This window comes from Pipistrellus hanaki (genome assembly GCF_964339955.1).
Source record: "Pipistrellus hanaki genome assembly, chromosome: 18".
NCBI classification, from domain to species: Eukaryota; Metazoa; Chordata; class Mammalia; order Chiroptera; family Vespertilionidae; genus Pipistrellus; species Pipistrellus hanaki.
Genome location: NC_140520.1, coordinates 26,540,525 through 26,553,028, shown reverse-complemented (window position 1 = coordinate 26,553,028; position 12,504 = coordinate 26,540,525). Strand labels below are relative to the sequence as shown.

General features: G+C 50.5%; 2 protein-coding genes across 2 annotated transcripts in view; one reads left to right on the top strand and one right to left on the bottom strand.

Annotated features, from left to right (window-relative positions):
- PACC1 (proton activated chloride channel 1) overlaps nt 1-3,138 on the bottom strand; it is a 35,477-nt gene extending 32,339 nt beyond the window's left edge. Inside the window, exon 1 of the mRNA XM_084866046.1 lies at nt 3,134-3,138. The gene's annotated coding sequence lies outside the window, so the exon portion shown is untranslated. The remainder of the gene's footprint in view (nt 1-3,133) is intronic.
- A 2,933-nt stretch (nt 3,139-6,071) lies between these two features.
- On the top strand, nt 6,072-12,142 carry NENF (neudesin neurotrophic factor). The gene is made up of 4 exons (XM_084865470.1): nt 6,072-6,335; nt 9,459-9,519; nt 10,384-10,487; nt 11,622-12,142. The coding sequence occupies exons 1-4, from the start codon at nt 6,177-6,179 to the stop codon at nt 11,796-11,798; spliced, it is 501 nt and encodes a 166-aa protein (XP_084721596.1). The 5' UTR covers nt 6,072-6,176; the 3' UTR covers nt 11,799-12,142.
- The last annotated feature ends 362 nt before the right edge of the window (nt 12,143-12,504 follow it).

Below are 12,504 nucleotides of genomic sequence, written 5' to 3'. Positions count from 1 at the left end.
CCTGGGACCCCCCTTCCTCCCCATTGCCTGAACAGCTGTTCTGTGTGGCCGTCCTGGGCTGCTTAGTGGGGAAGCAGATAAAGGTTGCTTATGCCTTGGTGAATGCTGCTCTGTGTCACCAGCAGCTGCAGCTCTGCCACCTGCTGCACTCAGAGCCTCTCCCCTCCTCAGCAGCACCACAGTAGCACCAACCCCATCAGAGCACCCTGGGCCTCCCAGTACATTAGCATTGAAATACCTCCATCATCTCTTCTGACTAACACCCCACCCCCCCACCCCAGGCTCTCTGCTCCCACATCTATTCAATGTGAGGATGCATATAGCACCTCACACATTGTAGGCACTCAACAAACATGTTATATTTGTGACAGAACACTCATTCCAGCCATTGCATTTAACATTTCTCTTGCCGAAACAAATAGCAATGAACAACCAACAATTTCTTTACTGTACTAATACAAGGGTGGTTGATAGAACAACTCACAGAATCACAGAATTTTAGAGCTGGAAGGAACCAGAGAATTCTAGTCCAGCCCTATTATTCCCCTCTATGTTTGCTGATCTGACCAAACTGGAAAATGGAAGGCTCCATATTTGAAGGAGATGGTGACTAGCACAGTATTCAGCATGGCTTGTCAAATGCAATGTGCTGGGCACTGGGATAATGAATGGGTTACTCCAAGGCCCTTTCCCTTGTGGCAACTCCATGCTGAAGTAGAGAGGCAGACCATGAAACAAACAGAATTTTCTGTCCTTACTGTCCCAGGTCCCTTCCTTCCACTCCCTGAAACACACACCAATCAGGCTTTCATGCTGTCCATCCACTGACATGGTGCTTGTCATGGTCACAAATGGCCTCTGAGTTGTCAGATCAGATGGCCATCTCCCCACCCTCCTTTCTCTTCACCTATCAGCTGTGTTGAACTCATCTGGTTGTCCCCCTTCCTTGTACACTTTCCTCCCTCGGCTTACAGAACCCTGCCTCACTCGCCGCTCCTTCTCAGTCTCTTTGCTGGGTTGTCTTCATTGCTTCAACTCTACAGGTGGCAATGCTTAAACTAGACCTTTGATCCCCTTTCTACTCACTTCCTAGGGTCTTGTCTAGTGAAATGGTCTTTTCTATTCTCATGGTTTGAATTGCCATCTATACTCTAAAGATTCCTGATATGGACTGAAAGGTGTCCCCCAAAAAGACATGTTGAAGTTCTAACCCCTGGTACCTCAGCATGTGACTTTATTTGGAAATAGGATTGTTGTGGATGTAATTAGTCAAGATGAGGTCGCTGTACATCTTAGGACTCGTGTCCTTACAAAAAGACATAAGGTGATGTAAAGAGAGACACAGAGAAAATGTCTTGTGATGACAGAAGCAGACTGCAGTGATGCAGCTGTGAGCCAAGGTGGCTTCAATCATTCACCTGTGGTTATAGGTCATGGCCTGGGAGGCCAGGCTCCATCCTGGGCCAAGAAACTGTCACCAGGGATTAGGGAAAGGCAAGGAAGCATTCTATCCAGTCTTACAGGGAGCCCGACCCTGCTAATATTTTTATCTTGAATTTGTAGCCTCCAGAACTGCGAGAGAATAACTTTCTGTTATTTTAAGCAGTCTAGTTTATGGCACAGTCCAGGAAACGGATACAATTCCCAACTGTATAACTCCCAAGTGAATAACTCCTCCAGCTCTCCCCTGAGCCCAGGCTCACTCGTCCAGCTGCCTGGCACCTTCTTCACGGGATGTCCACCTGGCAGCAGCAGAGGGGAGCTACTGGAAGCATGGACCCCGAAACCAGACTGCCTGGTCCTAAGTCTCAGCTGTGCCACTCTCCAGCTCTGTGATCTTGGGCACTTTCTCTCTCTGTGCCTCAGTTACTTCATACGGAAAATGGGAATTCAGGGAGCCCTCAATTAATATCATCTGTGACTCTAAGTGAAACAACATAAATGGAAGCCAATTTTACTATAGGCTATTGATACAAATGAGAGTTAACTGAGTCCCCTGATGTCAAGTACTGGGAACACCATCTGCCACATCGTAAATAGTGTGTTAGTGTTTCTGGTTATTGCCAGTTTCAAAGCAAGTTCCTTTCCCAGGTCTTTCTCACTCTCGTAAACGCCATCCTCCCATTTGCTCCAACCAAACTCTGCAGTCATTTTTGGTCTTTCCCTTTCTCTGACACTCCCCATCTACATCAGCAAGTCCTGCGGGCTCTCCTTTAAACACTTACTCAGAATCTGACTATATTTCACCACTGCCACCACCACCACCAGCTTCTCATGGACCACTGCCAGTCACCTGCTAACTGCTCTCTCCTTCCACCTTTGTACCCTGCATTCTGTTCCCAACACAGCTGCCAGTGAGAACCTGCTAAACCAAGCCACATGATGTCACTTCTCTGCTCCAACCCCACAAAGCCAAGGTCCTCACAGGGACCTGTATGGCTCACTAGGAGCTGTCCAGCAGCCCCCACCTTCACTCCACCCCTTACTCTCAGCCTCCACATGAGGAGCCCAACAGCCTTTGCACTGGCTGTTCTGGCCCCTGGGATGCTCTTATCCTGGGAGTCTATGACTCACTTCCTCACTTCCTTCAGTTCTTTCTTTAAATATTATCTTATCAGTGGTGCCTCCTCTAAGCATCCTGTGGAAACAGCAAGCCCCATTGCCAAGAGTTACTCTGCTTTATTTTTCTCCTGAGAATGTACCACCTTCTGACTTTCAGTTATTTCTAGTCTTCCTCAACTAGAATGTAATTACCACAAAGGTGGGGTTCTTTTTTAAAAAAAATATATTTTATTGATTTTTTACAGAGAGGAAGGGAGAGAGATAGAGAGCTAGAAACGTCGATGAGAGGACACATCGACCAGCTGCCTCCTGCACACCCCCTACCAGGGAAGTGCCCACAACCAATGTACATGCCCTTGACCGGAATCAAACCTGGGACCTTTCAGTCTGCAGACCGATGCTCTACCGCTGAGCCAAACCGGTTTCGGCAAAGGTGAGGTTCTTATGTGTTTTATTCAGTGCTGTGTCCCAGTGCCTGACACTTATTGGTACTTATTCAAGTCCTTTGAATAAGCAAAATAATTCCACATAGTGCCAAAAGCTCTAGAGAAAATTTAAAGGGGTATATGATAGAGCCCGCTAGGCAGCGGGGTGAGGTGCTGATCTCTCTCTCTCTCGAGTGTCACGAGAGGCCTCAGGAAGGTAGTGACTTGTGAGCTGAGACGTGGATGGCAAGAAGGGGCCAGCCATGATGACTTGCACCCCAGGCAGAAGGCACCAGTACAACACAAAGGCCCAGGCTGGAGCCCAAGCAGAAAGCAGGGTGCCTGGAGGGGACATGTGGAGGCCACACAGGAGACAGTCAGGGGGGTGGGAGCAACCAGGTCCTGGAGGCTGGGCTGTGCTAGTCCTGGGCTTGTTCATTCTCAGACCCGGTCCTCGCCTCTCAGCTCTGGGTTGCAGGGACTGGCCCTGCGGGCTGGGTTTCCACGGGGGTTTGATTGAGGGGAAGCACTGCTGAGAGGTTGGAGGGGGTCAGGGCCAGGGAGCAGCCAGGGTTCTCTTTCCCTTGCTGTCTGCCCTCACAGCTTCCCTCCATGCCCCAGTCCCTGCTTTTTTGTGGCTCTAGCTTCAGCCAGGTAACCCAGGCCCCCAGACTCTAATATCACCACCTCTCCCCTTGACTGGCAGAATGTTGCTAAATTTCCCATGGCTGCTAATCTCAGGGCTGCTTCTCAGACTCTCTGTCACCTATGTAGCCAACTCCCTGCCTTACAGCCACTGTTTCACTCAGAACAGTTTGGATTTCCCTTGCAGGCGACTAACTGATTTGTTTGGAAAAACAAACTTGGGTTCAGGAAGACACGGCCAATCAGTGGGGTGCCTGGAGGACTCCTAGGAGCAGGCTCTGAAGTTACAGACCTGTACTCAGCATCTTAGGGAGGGGGAAGCTAGGTCTGATTAGAAGGAATTACAGGGAGTATCTTGGGGCTCAAAGGGGTTCCTAACAGGGAGGGTTGTAGAGAGATAAAGGGTTTGAGCAGAGAAGTAGCACAGTGTGCGCCAGAGATGTTATCAGGGCACGGGATGCAGCAGGTAGGGGAGGTTGTTCTATTCAAGGGTTTAGAAGGGCCTCTTCGAGCCTGTAGCGCCTGTGACACAGTGGGACATGTATACTGCATGCCTGTGACACAGTGGGACATATATACTGCACACGGCAGCTCACACCACCTTTCGCATCCATTTCCATTCTTAGTTTCAACACAACCTTATCAGGGAGGCGGCTGGGCTGTTAGTCATGTGGACACTGAGATAAGAGGGTCTGTGGGCAGACCCGTTGAGGCCGCTGTGCAGGAGAGGCCCATTCTGCTGAATAAGAAAAGCTGGTGCAGTCCCTGAGGGGGGTTGTCGCCTGGTGGTTGGGGGCAGACTCTGGGACACAGGGCCTGTGCTCCATCAAGTCTGGGCACTGTGACCTACTGTATTAAGGTATTAAGGTCTCTGCACTTCATTTCATTTTCTGTAAAAGGAGCAATAACAGTAGTTCTTACTGCATAGAGTTACAGTGAGGATGGCATGAGTTCATACATATCAAAGTGCTGGACTAGTGTTTGGCACACAGTACGCCCTGCACTCGTCTCCTCTGCCAGTTCTCCCAACCACAGAGTGTTGGCAGGTCCCAGAACTCAGTCCTCGGTGCCCTCCTCTCCCTATGCACGTGTGCTTCCCTGACAATCTTTCATTCTGTGGCTTTACATACAATCTACATGCCAATGACTCTGAAATGTGCACCTCTAGCCCCCAATTCCAGACTCATACAGCCAGCTGATACTTCCACTGAGATATCTAAGTGTCTCTAACCCAACAGTCTGATCTCGATCTCTCCCCCACACCAGCTCCTCCTGCCGGCACTCATACAGTGAATGGCGACTGCATCCTTTCCGCTGTCCAGGCCCAAACCCTCAGGGTCATCCTTGACTCCTCTCTGCCACTCAGGCCTCATGTCTCATCCGTCAGCAAAGCCTATGGGCCGCACCTTCGAAACATATGACAATTCAACCGCTTTTCCCCACCTCCCGTGCTACCACCCTGGTCCAAGCCACCAATATTGCTTGCCTGGGTCGTTGTGGTAGCTCTCTGCTTCTGCCTGTTCTCAACACAACAACCAGATATTCTGTTAATATTGTAACAAATTCCTCTGTTCCAGTTCACCCCGTGTAAAAGCCAAAGTCGTTTAAAAATAAGCTAAGCTGCCCGCCTAGCCCTCTTTCCCCCTTGCTGTTCCTCCATCAAGCAGGGCACTCTGCTTCCTCAGCATTTATGCGCATGGCTGTGACTTGCCCTTCCCAGGGATCCCTCTCCCCTCCAGAACGTCTCCCTCCCCTTAGATTTTTACACAAATACCATCCACTCAGTGGGGCTTCTCTGGTCAATTTCAAATTACAACTCCCCATGTTCCCTGTTTTTCTGTCTGCTTAATCCTTCCCCCTCTCTGCCCCCGTACTCGTTGCCATCTAACATACTACTTATGTATCCTACTTCTCGCCTATCTGCCCACAGAATGCAAGCTCCATGTGGACATGGCTCAGTCCTGTCAGGGCTATGTCACCAGGGACACCAGGAAGTGTGTGCTAAATAAATTCATGAAGGAAGCCTTGCACAAATGTTGGTTATTATCTCGGTACAGATATGCACCGTGCCCTATCCTTTGCAAAAATCTTCTTAGGGACCCATAATCTAAACACAGCAGGGAAGAAAGAGAATCAGCCCAAAGTACAAGTGGCATAATAAAGTGGAAGTTCTAGTTCGTATATACAGGGGTGAGCAAAAGTAGGTTCACAGTTGTGAGCACGCAAAATAGTTTTCCCGTACGAACTGTACACCTCCTTTTGCTCGCCCCTGCACACCTTCCCGGGCTGGAAAGTTGGGCGGTGGCATCGATGCACCCCTTCAGGAACCACTGCACTACGTCGCTGTTTGGCTCGCAGTTTGGAGTCAGGAGCGCTGGGCTGTAATCCGAGTTTGTTTCCAGCGGCGCAGACAGGCTGACTCCAGCCCCGGGCTGCTGGCTGCGGGCTGCGGGCTGCGGGCGGCGGGAGCGCGCGGGGCGGGGGCGGACGGGAGCGCGCGGGCCCCGCCACCCGCGTCCCCTGGCCCTGCTCGGCGCGCTCAGCATGGCGGGCCCCTGGCTGCGATCGCTGGCCGCTCTTGCCCTGGTCCTGGTCCTGGCGCTGGCCCCAGTCCGGGCCGGGCAGTCTCCGCGCCCGGCCGAGCGGGGGCCGCCGGTGCGGCTCTTCACGGAGGAGGAGCTGGCCCGCTACGGCGGGGAGGAGGTACGCGGGGAGCTCGGGCCGAGGCGGGAGGGGTGAGGAAAGGGGGAGAGCGGGGACCCAGAGGCCGCCCACACCGTCGGGGAGGCCTGGGCCGCGGCGGGCGCCCCCTCCCGGAGCCCGGGTTTGGAGCTGGGCGCCTGGCCTGCCCGGCCTCCTCCTCTCTCCAGGCCCCATGGCCGCCCAGGGATAAGGGGGAGTCCTCAGCAAACTTCCCCCTTCACTAAATCAGAAGACCCCACTCACTCTATCGTCTTTCTTCCCTCGAGCTGCCCCCTTGAGAGCACTCAGGCTGGTGTTCTGTAAGGAGCCTCAGATTTTTTTGGGGGGCAGACACTTCTGCCTACTCTTTGGGGGAGTGGCAGGGGAGGGAGAGGGAGGGAAGCAGTGCCTGCTCCCGGTCAGGCGGGAATTGGGGCTCGCCCAGGGGTGATCCAGGCTTTCCCTGCACTTGGTTTTCCTGCCCCTGCGTCCCAGGCCTCCTCTGCCGCTGACTCCTCAGACCTGCTCCTCCGCCTGTGCCCCTGAGGCTGAAAATCCTGCTCCAGACTTCCGTGTCCTTTTCTCTTGGGTAGGCTGTGGGTCCTTACCACATGGCCGTAACCTTACTCTGAGTGCAACCTTATGCTGAGTCCAGTCCTACTAGTAAACCTCTAAACATGGGGGAGATCTGGAGGGGCCCAGCGCTGAACCCAAGGAGAGTTTAGTGTGGAGGGTCCCAGCAGCAGCACTACCAGGGGCTGCAGGATGGAGACTGAGGGGGAAAATCTTGTTTTTTTAAGTTAATGTAATTGATTGATACTTAACTGAGGAAAGGAGAGGGGGAAGCTTGAGCTGGAAACAAAGAATATTTTGGGTAGGGGACCCATTGGATGTTTGAAGGTGGAGGAAGGGAGGAGGGGCAGTTGAAATTGGTCTATGATCACATAGACTCCATGTGATCATGGGGCGGGCTAGGCAAGTCTAAAATCTGTAGGGCGGGCTGTAGGGAGGGCGGCCTGGGACCTGAGCTGGAGCTGAGGCCGCAGCCCACTGTGGGCTCTTCTTCCTTAGGAAAATCTCAACTCTATCCTAAAGGCCTTTCTACTGATGTAATCAGTGCCCCCAGATTATCCAGGACAGTCTCCTTTACATAAAACCAACCGACTGGTATGTTAGTCACATGTACAAAATACCTTCACAGCAACACCTCCGTGAGTGTGTGGTTGAATGACCATCGTAATGGCTGTAATAAGAGTTCCTACTGTAGCCTGGCTGGTGTGCCTCAGTGGTTGAACATCCGCCTGTGAACCAGGAGGTCATGGTTGTTTTTCTGGTCATGGCACATGCCCCGGTTGCTAGCTTAATCCCCAAAAGGGGGTATGCAGGAGGCTGCCAATCAGTGGTTCTCTCTCATCCTTGATGTTTATCTCTCTCTCTCTCTCTCTCTCTCTCTCTCTCTCTCTCTCTCTCTTCCTCTCTAAAAATCAATAAAATATATGTATTTTTATATATGCAGAGTTCCCACTCTACATAGATTTTTGGGGGGTGAGAAATGAAATGGTGATGAGGGAGGTGCTCAGCATAGGCCAGGTGTAGTCTCAGCACGGTAAACCTGAACAAATCTAACTACTATTCCTTTATTAGTTAATTATTAAAGATATAAGCAAGAAGCGGTAAAACAGCTCCACAGTCCTCTTATGCAATTCTAAAAGGTCATTTGACAGCAAAACCCCACCTGATCTGAACTCCTTTGGTGATGGGACGGTGCTAGAGCTGACAGGAGTCTATTTATAGTCTCCGTTTATCCTACTTAGTATGAATATGTATGCTCATGCTTTGCTGTGGAAATATTAATTATTGTAGTTGATTATGGGTACTGCCTTGGACCCTCTATAGGTGTCATGGTATGTGCCCCATAACACCTTTTGGCAGATTTTGAAATTCTTATACACCCAGCTGTGACTCCCACCCTCACCCTGGCCTGTAAGCCACCTGACTGCTGTCCCTGTCCCTGGATGGGGTGCAGACAAAGGAAGACCAGGTCCTGGGTCCTAGAGCTGCCAGTCACCCCACCTGACCTGACTTCATGGAGGCTAGAAAATCGCACCATCTGCTCTTGTGTTATCCTCCTTTGGAAGGAAATTAAGGTAACACGGTATACCGAGGAATACAACAAAAAATAAAATATAGAATTTCTCAGAACTGTGGGGAAACAGCATTACTTGTATTTTCCTCACACGGTAAATTGTGTTTTGAAGGACAAACTGTAAAATATAAAAGGCGATTATGTTGTTCATAAACTTTGGCCCAGGAATTCCACATATTGAAACAGGCCTCAAGGAAATAATTCACCAAATCAGAGTATCTTTCACTCATAGAAAGATATTCATAATGCTGCTGTTGATAGTTCTAAGAAATTGGAAACAACCCAAATACCCAAAATAAAAGAATAGCTAAACAAACAGGTACACAATATCACTAATATGAAATATAGCTGTTTAAGGGGCAGCCATTTTGGTTATTTCAATACATGAAAATGTTTATATGAAGTAACATCACCTACAAGAAGCAAAACATGCCCAGCCGTCATGGCTCAGCGTTGACCTATGAACCAGGAAGTCATGGTTTGATTCCCGGTCAGGGCACATGCCCAAGTTACGGGCTTGATCCCCAGCATGGGGCGTGCAGGAGGCAGCCAAGAAATGATTCTCTCTGATCATTGATCTTTCTCTCCCTTCTTCTCTGAAATCAGTAAAGTATATTTTTAAAAAAGAAGCAAAACATAAAATAGATAATTTCCATGTATGTACATTTTCATTTTCTTTCACAAGATGAAAGAAAAATTGGAATGATTTAAATAATTCATCATTTAATATTCTTTTAAACTTTTGTCTACATAGAGTTGCTTCAGTTCCTATGTTTTTTTTGTTTTTTTTTTAAAGAATGGCATAGCCATGGGCTTGTCATGATATTTCTATCTCTTGTTCTTGTGAGTGGGCACTCCGAGGACGCCTTACGACTGCTTTGTGACTCTACCAACCCCTCTCCTCTCTGCACAGCCCAGGAGGGAAGAGATTTTACTGACTTGAGCTGGAAAAGCTGGGCTCTTCGCCTCCTCCTCACAGCTTCTCTCCTGCTTTCTAGGAAGATCAGCCCATCTACATGGCGGTGAAGGGCGTGGTGTTTGATGTCACTTCTGGGAAGGGTAAGTGGCTTGGCTTTCTGAGTCCTTACTTCTGGGGAGCTCGGCAGGGTGGGCCCTGGAGGGGTGAGGAGAGGGAGGGCACTCGGGGCAAGTCCTTTGCCCCCAGAAGGAGGGAACAAGCTTTGCCAGTGTTGGATAGATTTCTCCTCATAATCCCAATCTTCTGCTCAAAGCCTTCCCTGGATCCCGTTTCCTATGGAATCAAATCCGTATTTAATGATTTACCCTAGTTGAAGCAGTGAGAGGAAAAATGTTACAAAGAGTTGGGATCGTACAACATTTTAATGCCATTTCGTGGTTTCCCAACTGGTAACTACAAATGCTTTAGAAGTAGTTTTGTCTTGGTTCATTGTCTGATACCAAACAAAGGATATGGAATGGAAATAACTTAGATTCTACAAAAAAAATTTTTTTAATCCTCACCCAAGGATATTTTTTCCCATTACTTTTTTAGAGAGTGAATAGAAGTAGGGGGAAGGGGGAGAGAAACACCGATTTGATCAGGAATCAAACCTGAGACCTTTTGGTTTGGGGGCTGACGCTCTAACCACTGAGCAACCGGCCAGGGTGGTTCTCCCAAGGTTTAAGAAAACTGAACATTTTTCTTGTTTGGATTTTAAATATTTTTAAGAGGTTATTTTTGTATCTCAGCCCAGCAATATGCGACTCATTCCACATTCTGATTTACTCGAATCCCAACTGATGGCTCGGGGTTACTGCCTTCCCTCCCCTCTGGCCTGGAGCCTTTCTTAGGATCGGGTTGGTTCTCAGACCCCCAGCCCCTCCAGCCACTGCCCCATGCAGCCGCCTGGCTGCCCTGGGTGCACACCCACACCCACATCCCGCTCCTTCCTCCCCCCGCAGAGTTTTATGGACGAGGAGCCCCCTACAACGCCTTGGCCGGGAAGGACTCCACCAGAGGAGTAGCCAAGATGTCCCTGGATCCCGCAGACCTCACCCATGACACTGTGAGCCAGGCTCTGAGCCTCTGTCTAGTGTTCAACCCCCTTGGCCATGGCCTGCTTCCTTCCTTCCTTCCTTCCTTCCTTCCTTCCTTCCTTCCTTCCTTTCCTTCTTTCCTTCTTTCCTTCTTTCCTTCTCTCTCTCTCTCTCTCTCTCTCTCTCTCTCTCTCTCTCTCTCTCTCTCTCTTTCTTTCTTTCCTTTCTCCTCCCTCTCTCTCTCCCTCTCTCTCTCTCTCTCTCTCTCTCTCTCTCTCTCTCTCTCTCTCTCTCTCTCTCTCTCTCTCTCTCTCTTCCCTCCCTCGCTCCCTCCCTTCCTTTCTTCTTTCTCAAAACTTCCTAACTAGCTTGCATTCCAGTCCACTTGGTGTGGCGGCCAACTGTTTTCTTGAAGTAGATATCCTACGGTGCCACTCCTGGTCAGAAACTTTCCGTGGCTCCCCAGGGTCAAGTCCAAACTCGTGAACTTGTGATCATGTTCAGGGAGCGTCAAAGTTTGGCTCCAGCCGGCGTTGGCAGCCCCAGCCCCAGCACTGCCACCCCCACCTCCTACAGATTTGCTGTTAGTCTCTGTGACCCTCTCCCCAGGCCACCCTCAGTAGCTCAGGGGATGAGGGGGGTTGAGAAGCTGAGTCTCCCCCACACTCACATTTCTGTGAAGGAGAAGGAAGCACGAACTAAAACCACCTCAGTGCTTGTGTAATCCCCACAGAAAGGCTGGCCTTCACCCAGCTGTGCTCTGATGAGCCAAGCTCTTAAACCGCCACATCATAGAAACAAAGTAAGAACTTGGGAGGGTGCATAACTCAATAATGGAAGGACGTAGGGAGCCGTGGAGTGAACCAGTGCACCCCCGTCCTGTCCCAGGCTGGGGTCCTCTGGGGTCCTGAATGCCTACATTAGTCCAACAGAAAAACACAATGAAGCCATTGCCCCTTCCCCTAAAACTCCCCCCCCCCATCACTCCCCACCCCACAGGGTTGTCACTCACAAAGTCAGTTGTCCATTATTTGGTTTTTGAGGTGTTTTTATCTCTTGCACAAGGAGTGTGGGGAGAGCAGGGCGGGGTTGGCAAGAGGCCTTGCCAAACATGATTGCCTCATTCCCACCCCCCGCCCGTTTCTTGGGTTTTTCTCCTCAAGACGGGCCTCACGGGCGAGGAGCTGAAAGCCCTGGATGACGTCTTCAGCAGAGTGTACAAAGCCAAATACCCCATCGTCGGCTACACGGCCCGGAGGATCCTCAACGAGGACGGCAGCCCCAACCTGGACTTCAAGCCCGAAGACCAGCCCCATTTTGACCTAAAGGACGAGCTCTGATGTTCTGTCTGCAGGAGCAGGTTCTTGGCAGGGTGAGGCAGACTCAGGGGCGAAGTCTACAAGATCGGCTGCCTGGCTCTCTGGTCACCTGGGTCTGAATGAAGCAGACGCCTGACTGGGAACCCGGATGCCTTTACTGTCTTGGGTCACGTGCTCTGTCCTCCTGGGTCTCCTGCCCACACGCCAGCTCGGTGCTAATAACAGCTCTAAGCGTCCCTCTGGGTGGTTGAATTAACCAGTGACTTTTATTTCTTCTTTATATTTTTCTGTACTTGCCAAATTTCTTACTGTGACCATGTTTGCTTTAGAATAAGCACAGAAATAAACTTATTTTCACAAAAGAATTCTTCCACAGATGCCCTCTGCTTGGAACCTCATCAGCACCACTTACAAGCAAGGGGGAGCCTCTGCTCTGTCTCCCCTGCCTGTGAGGGGGCCAGGCAGCAGGGGGCACCCACGAGCTGAGAGCCGAGGGGTAGGTGGATGATAGAGAAAGGGAGAGGGAGGTAGTAAAGGGTCTGGCTTTCCTCCACGGCCAGGAGAGAGTGAACTGGTTCAGCCCCATCTGTAGCTGGAAAGTGGTGAGGAGGGCTGGGTCCAGAGTGGGCAGAGCCTGGCCTGGTGGTCATTCCAAGGCCAGTGAAGGACACCCAACACACTAGACTCGGGTCTGATTTCATGAGGAAATCCCTTTTGAAGGAGGATT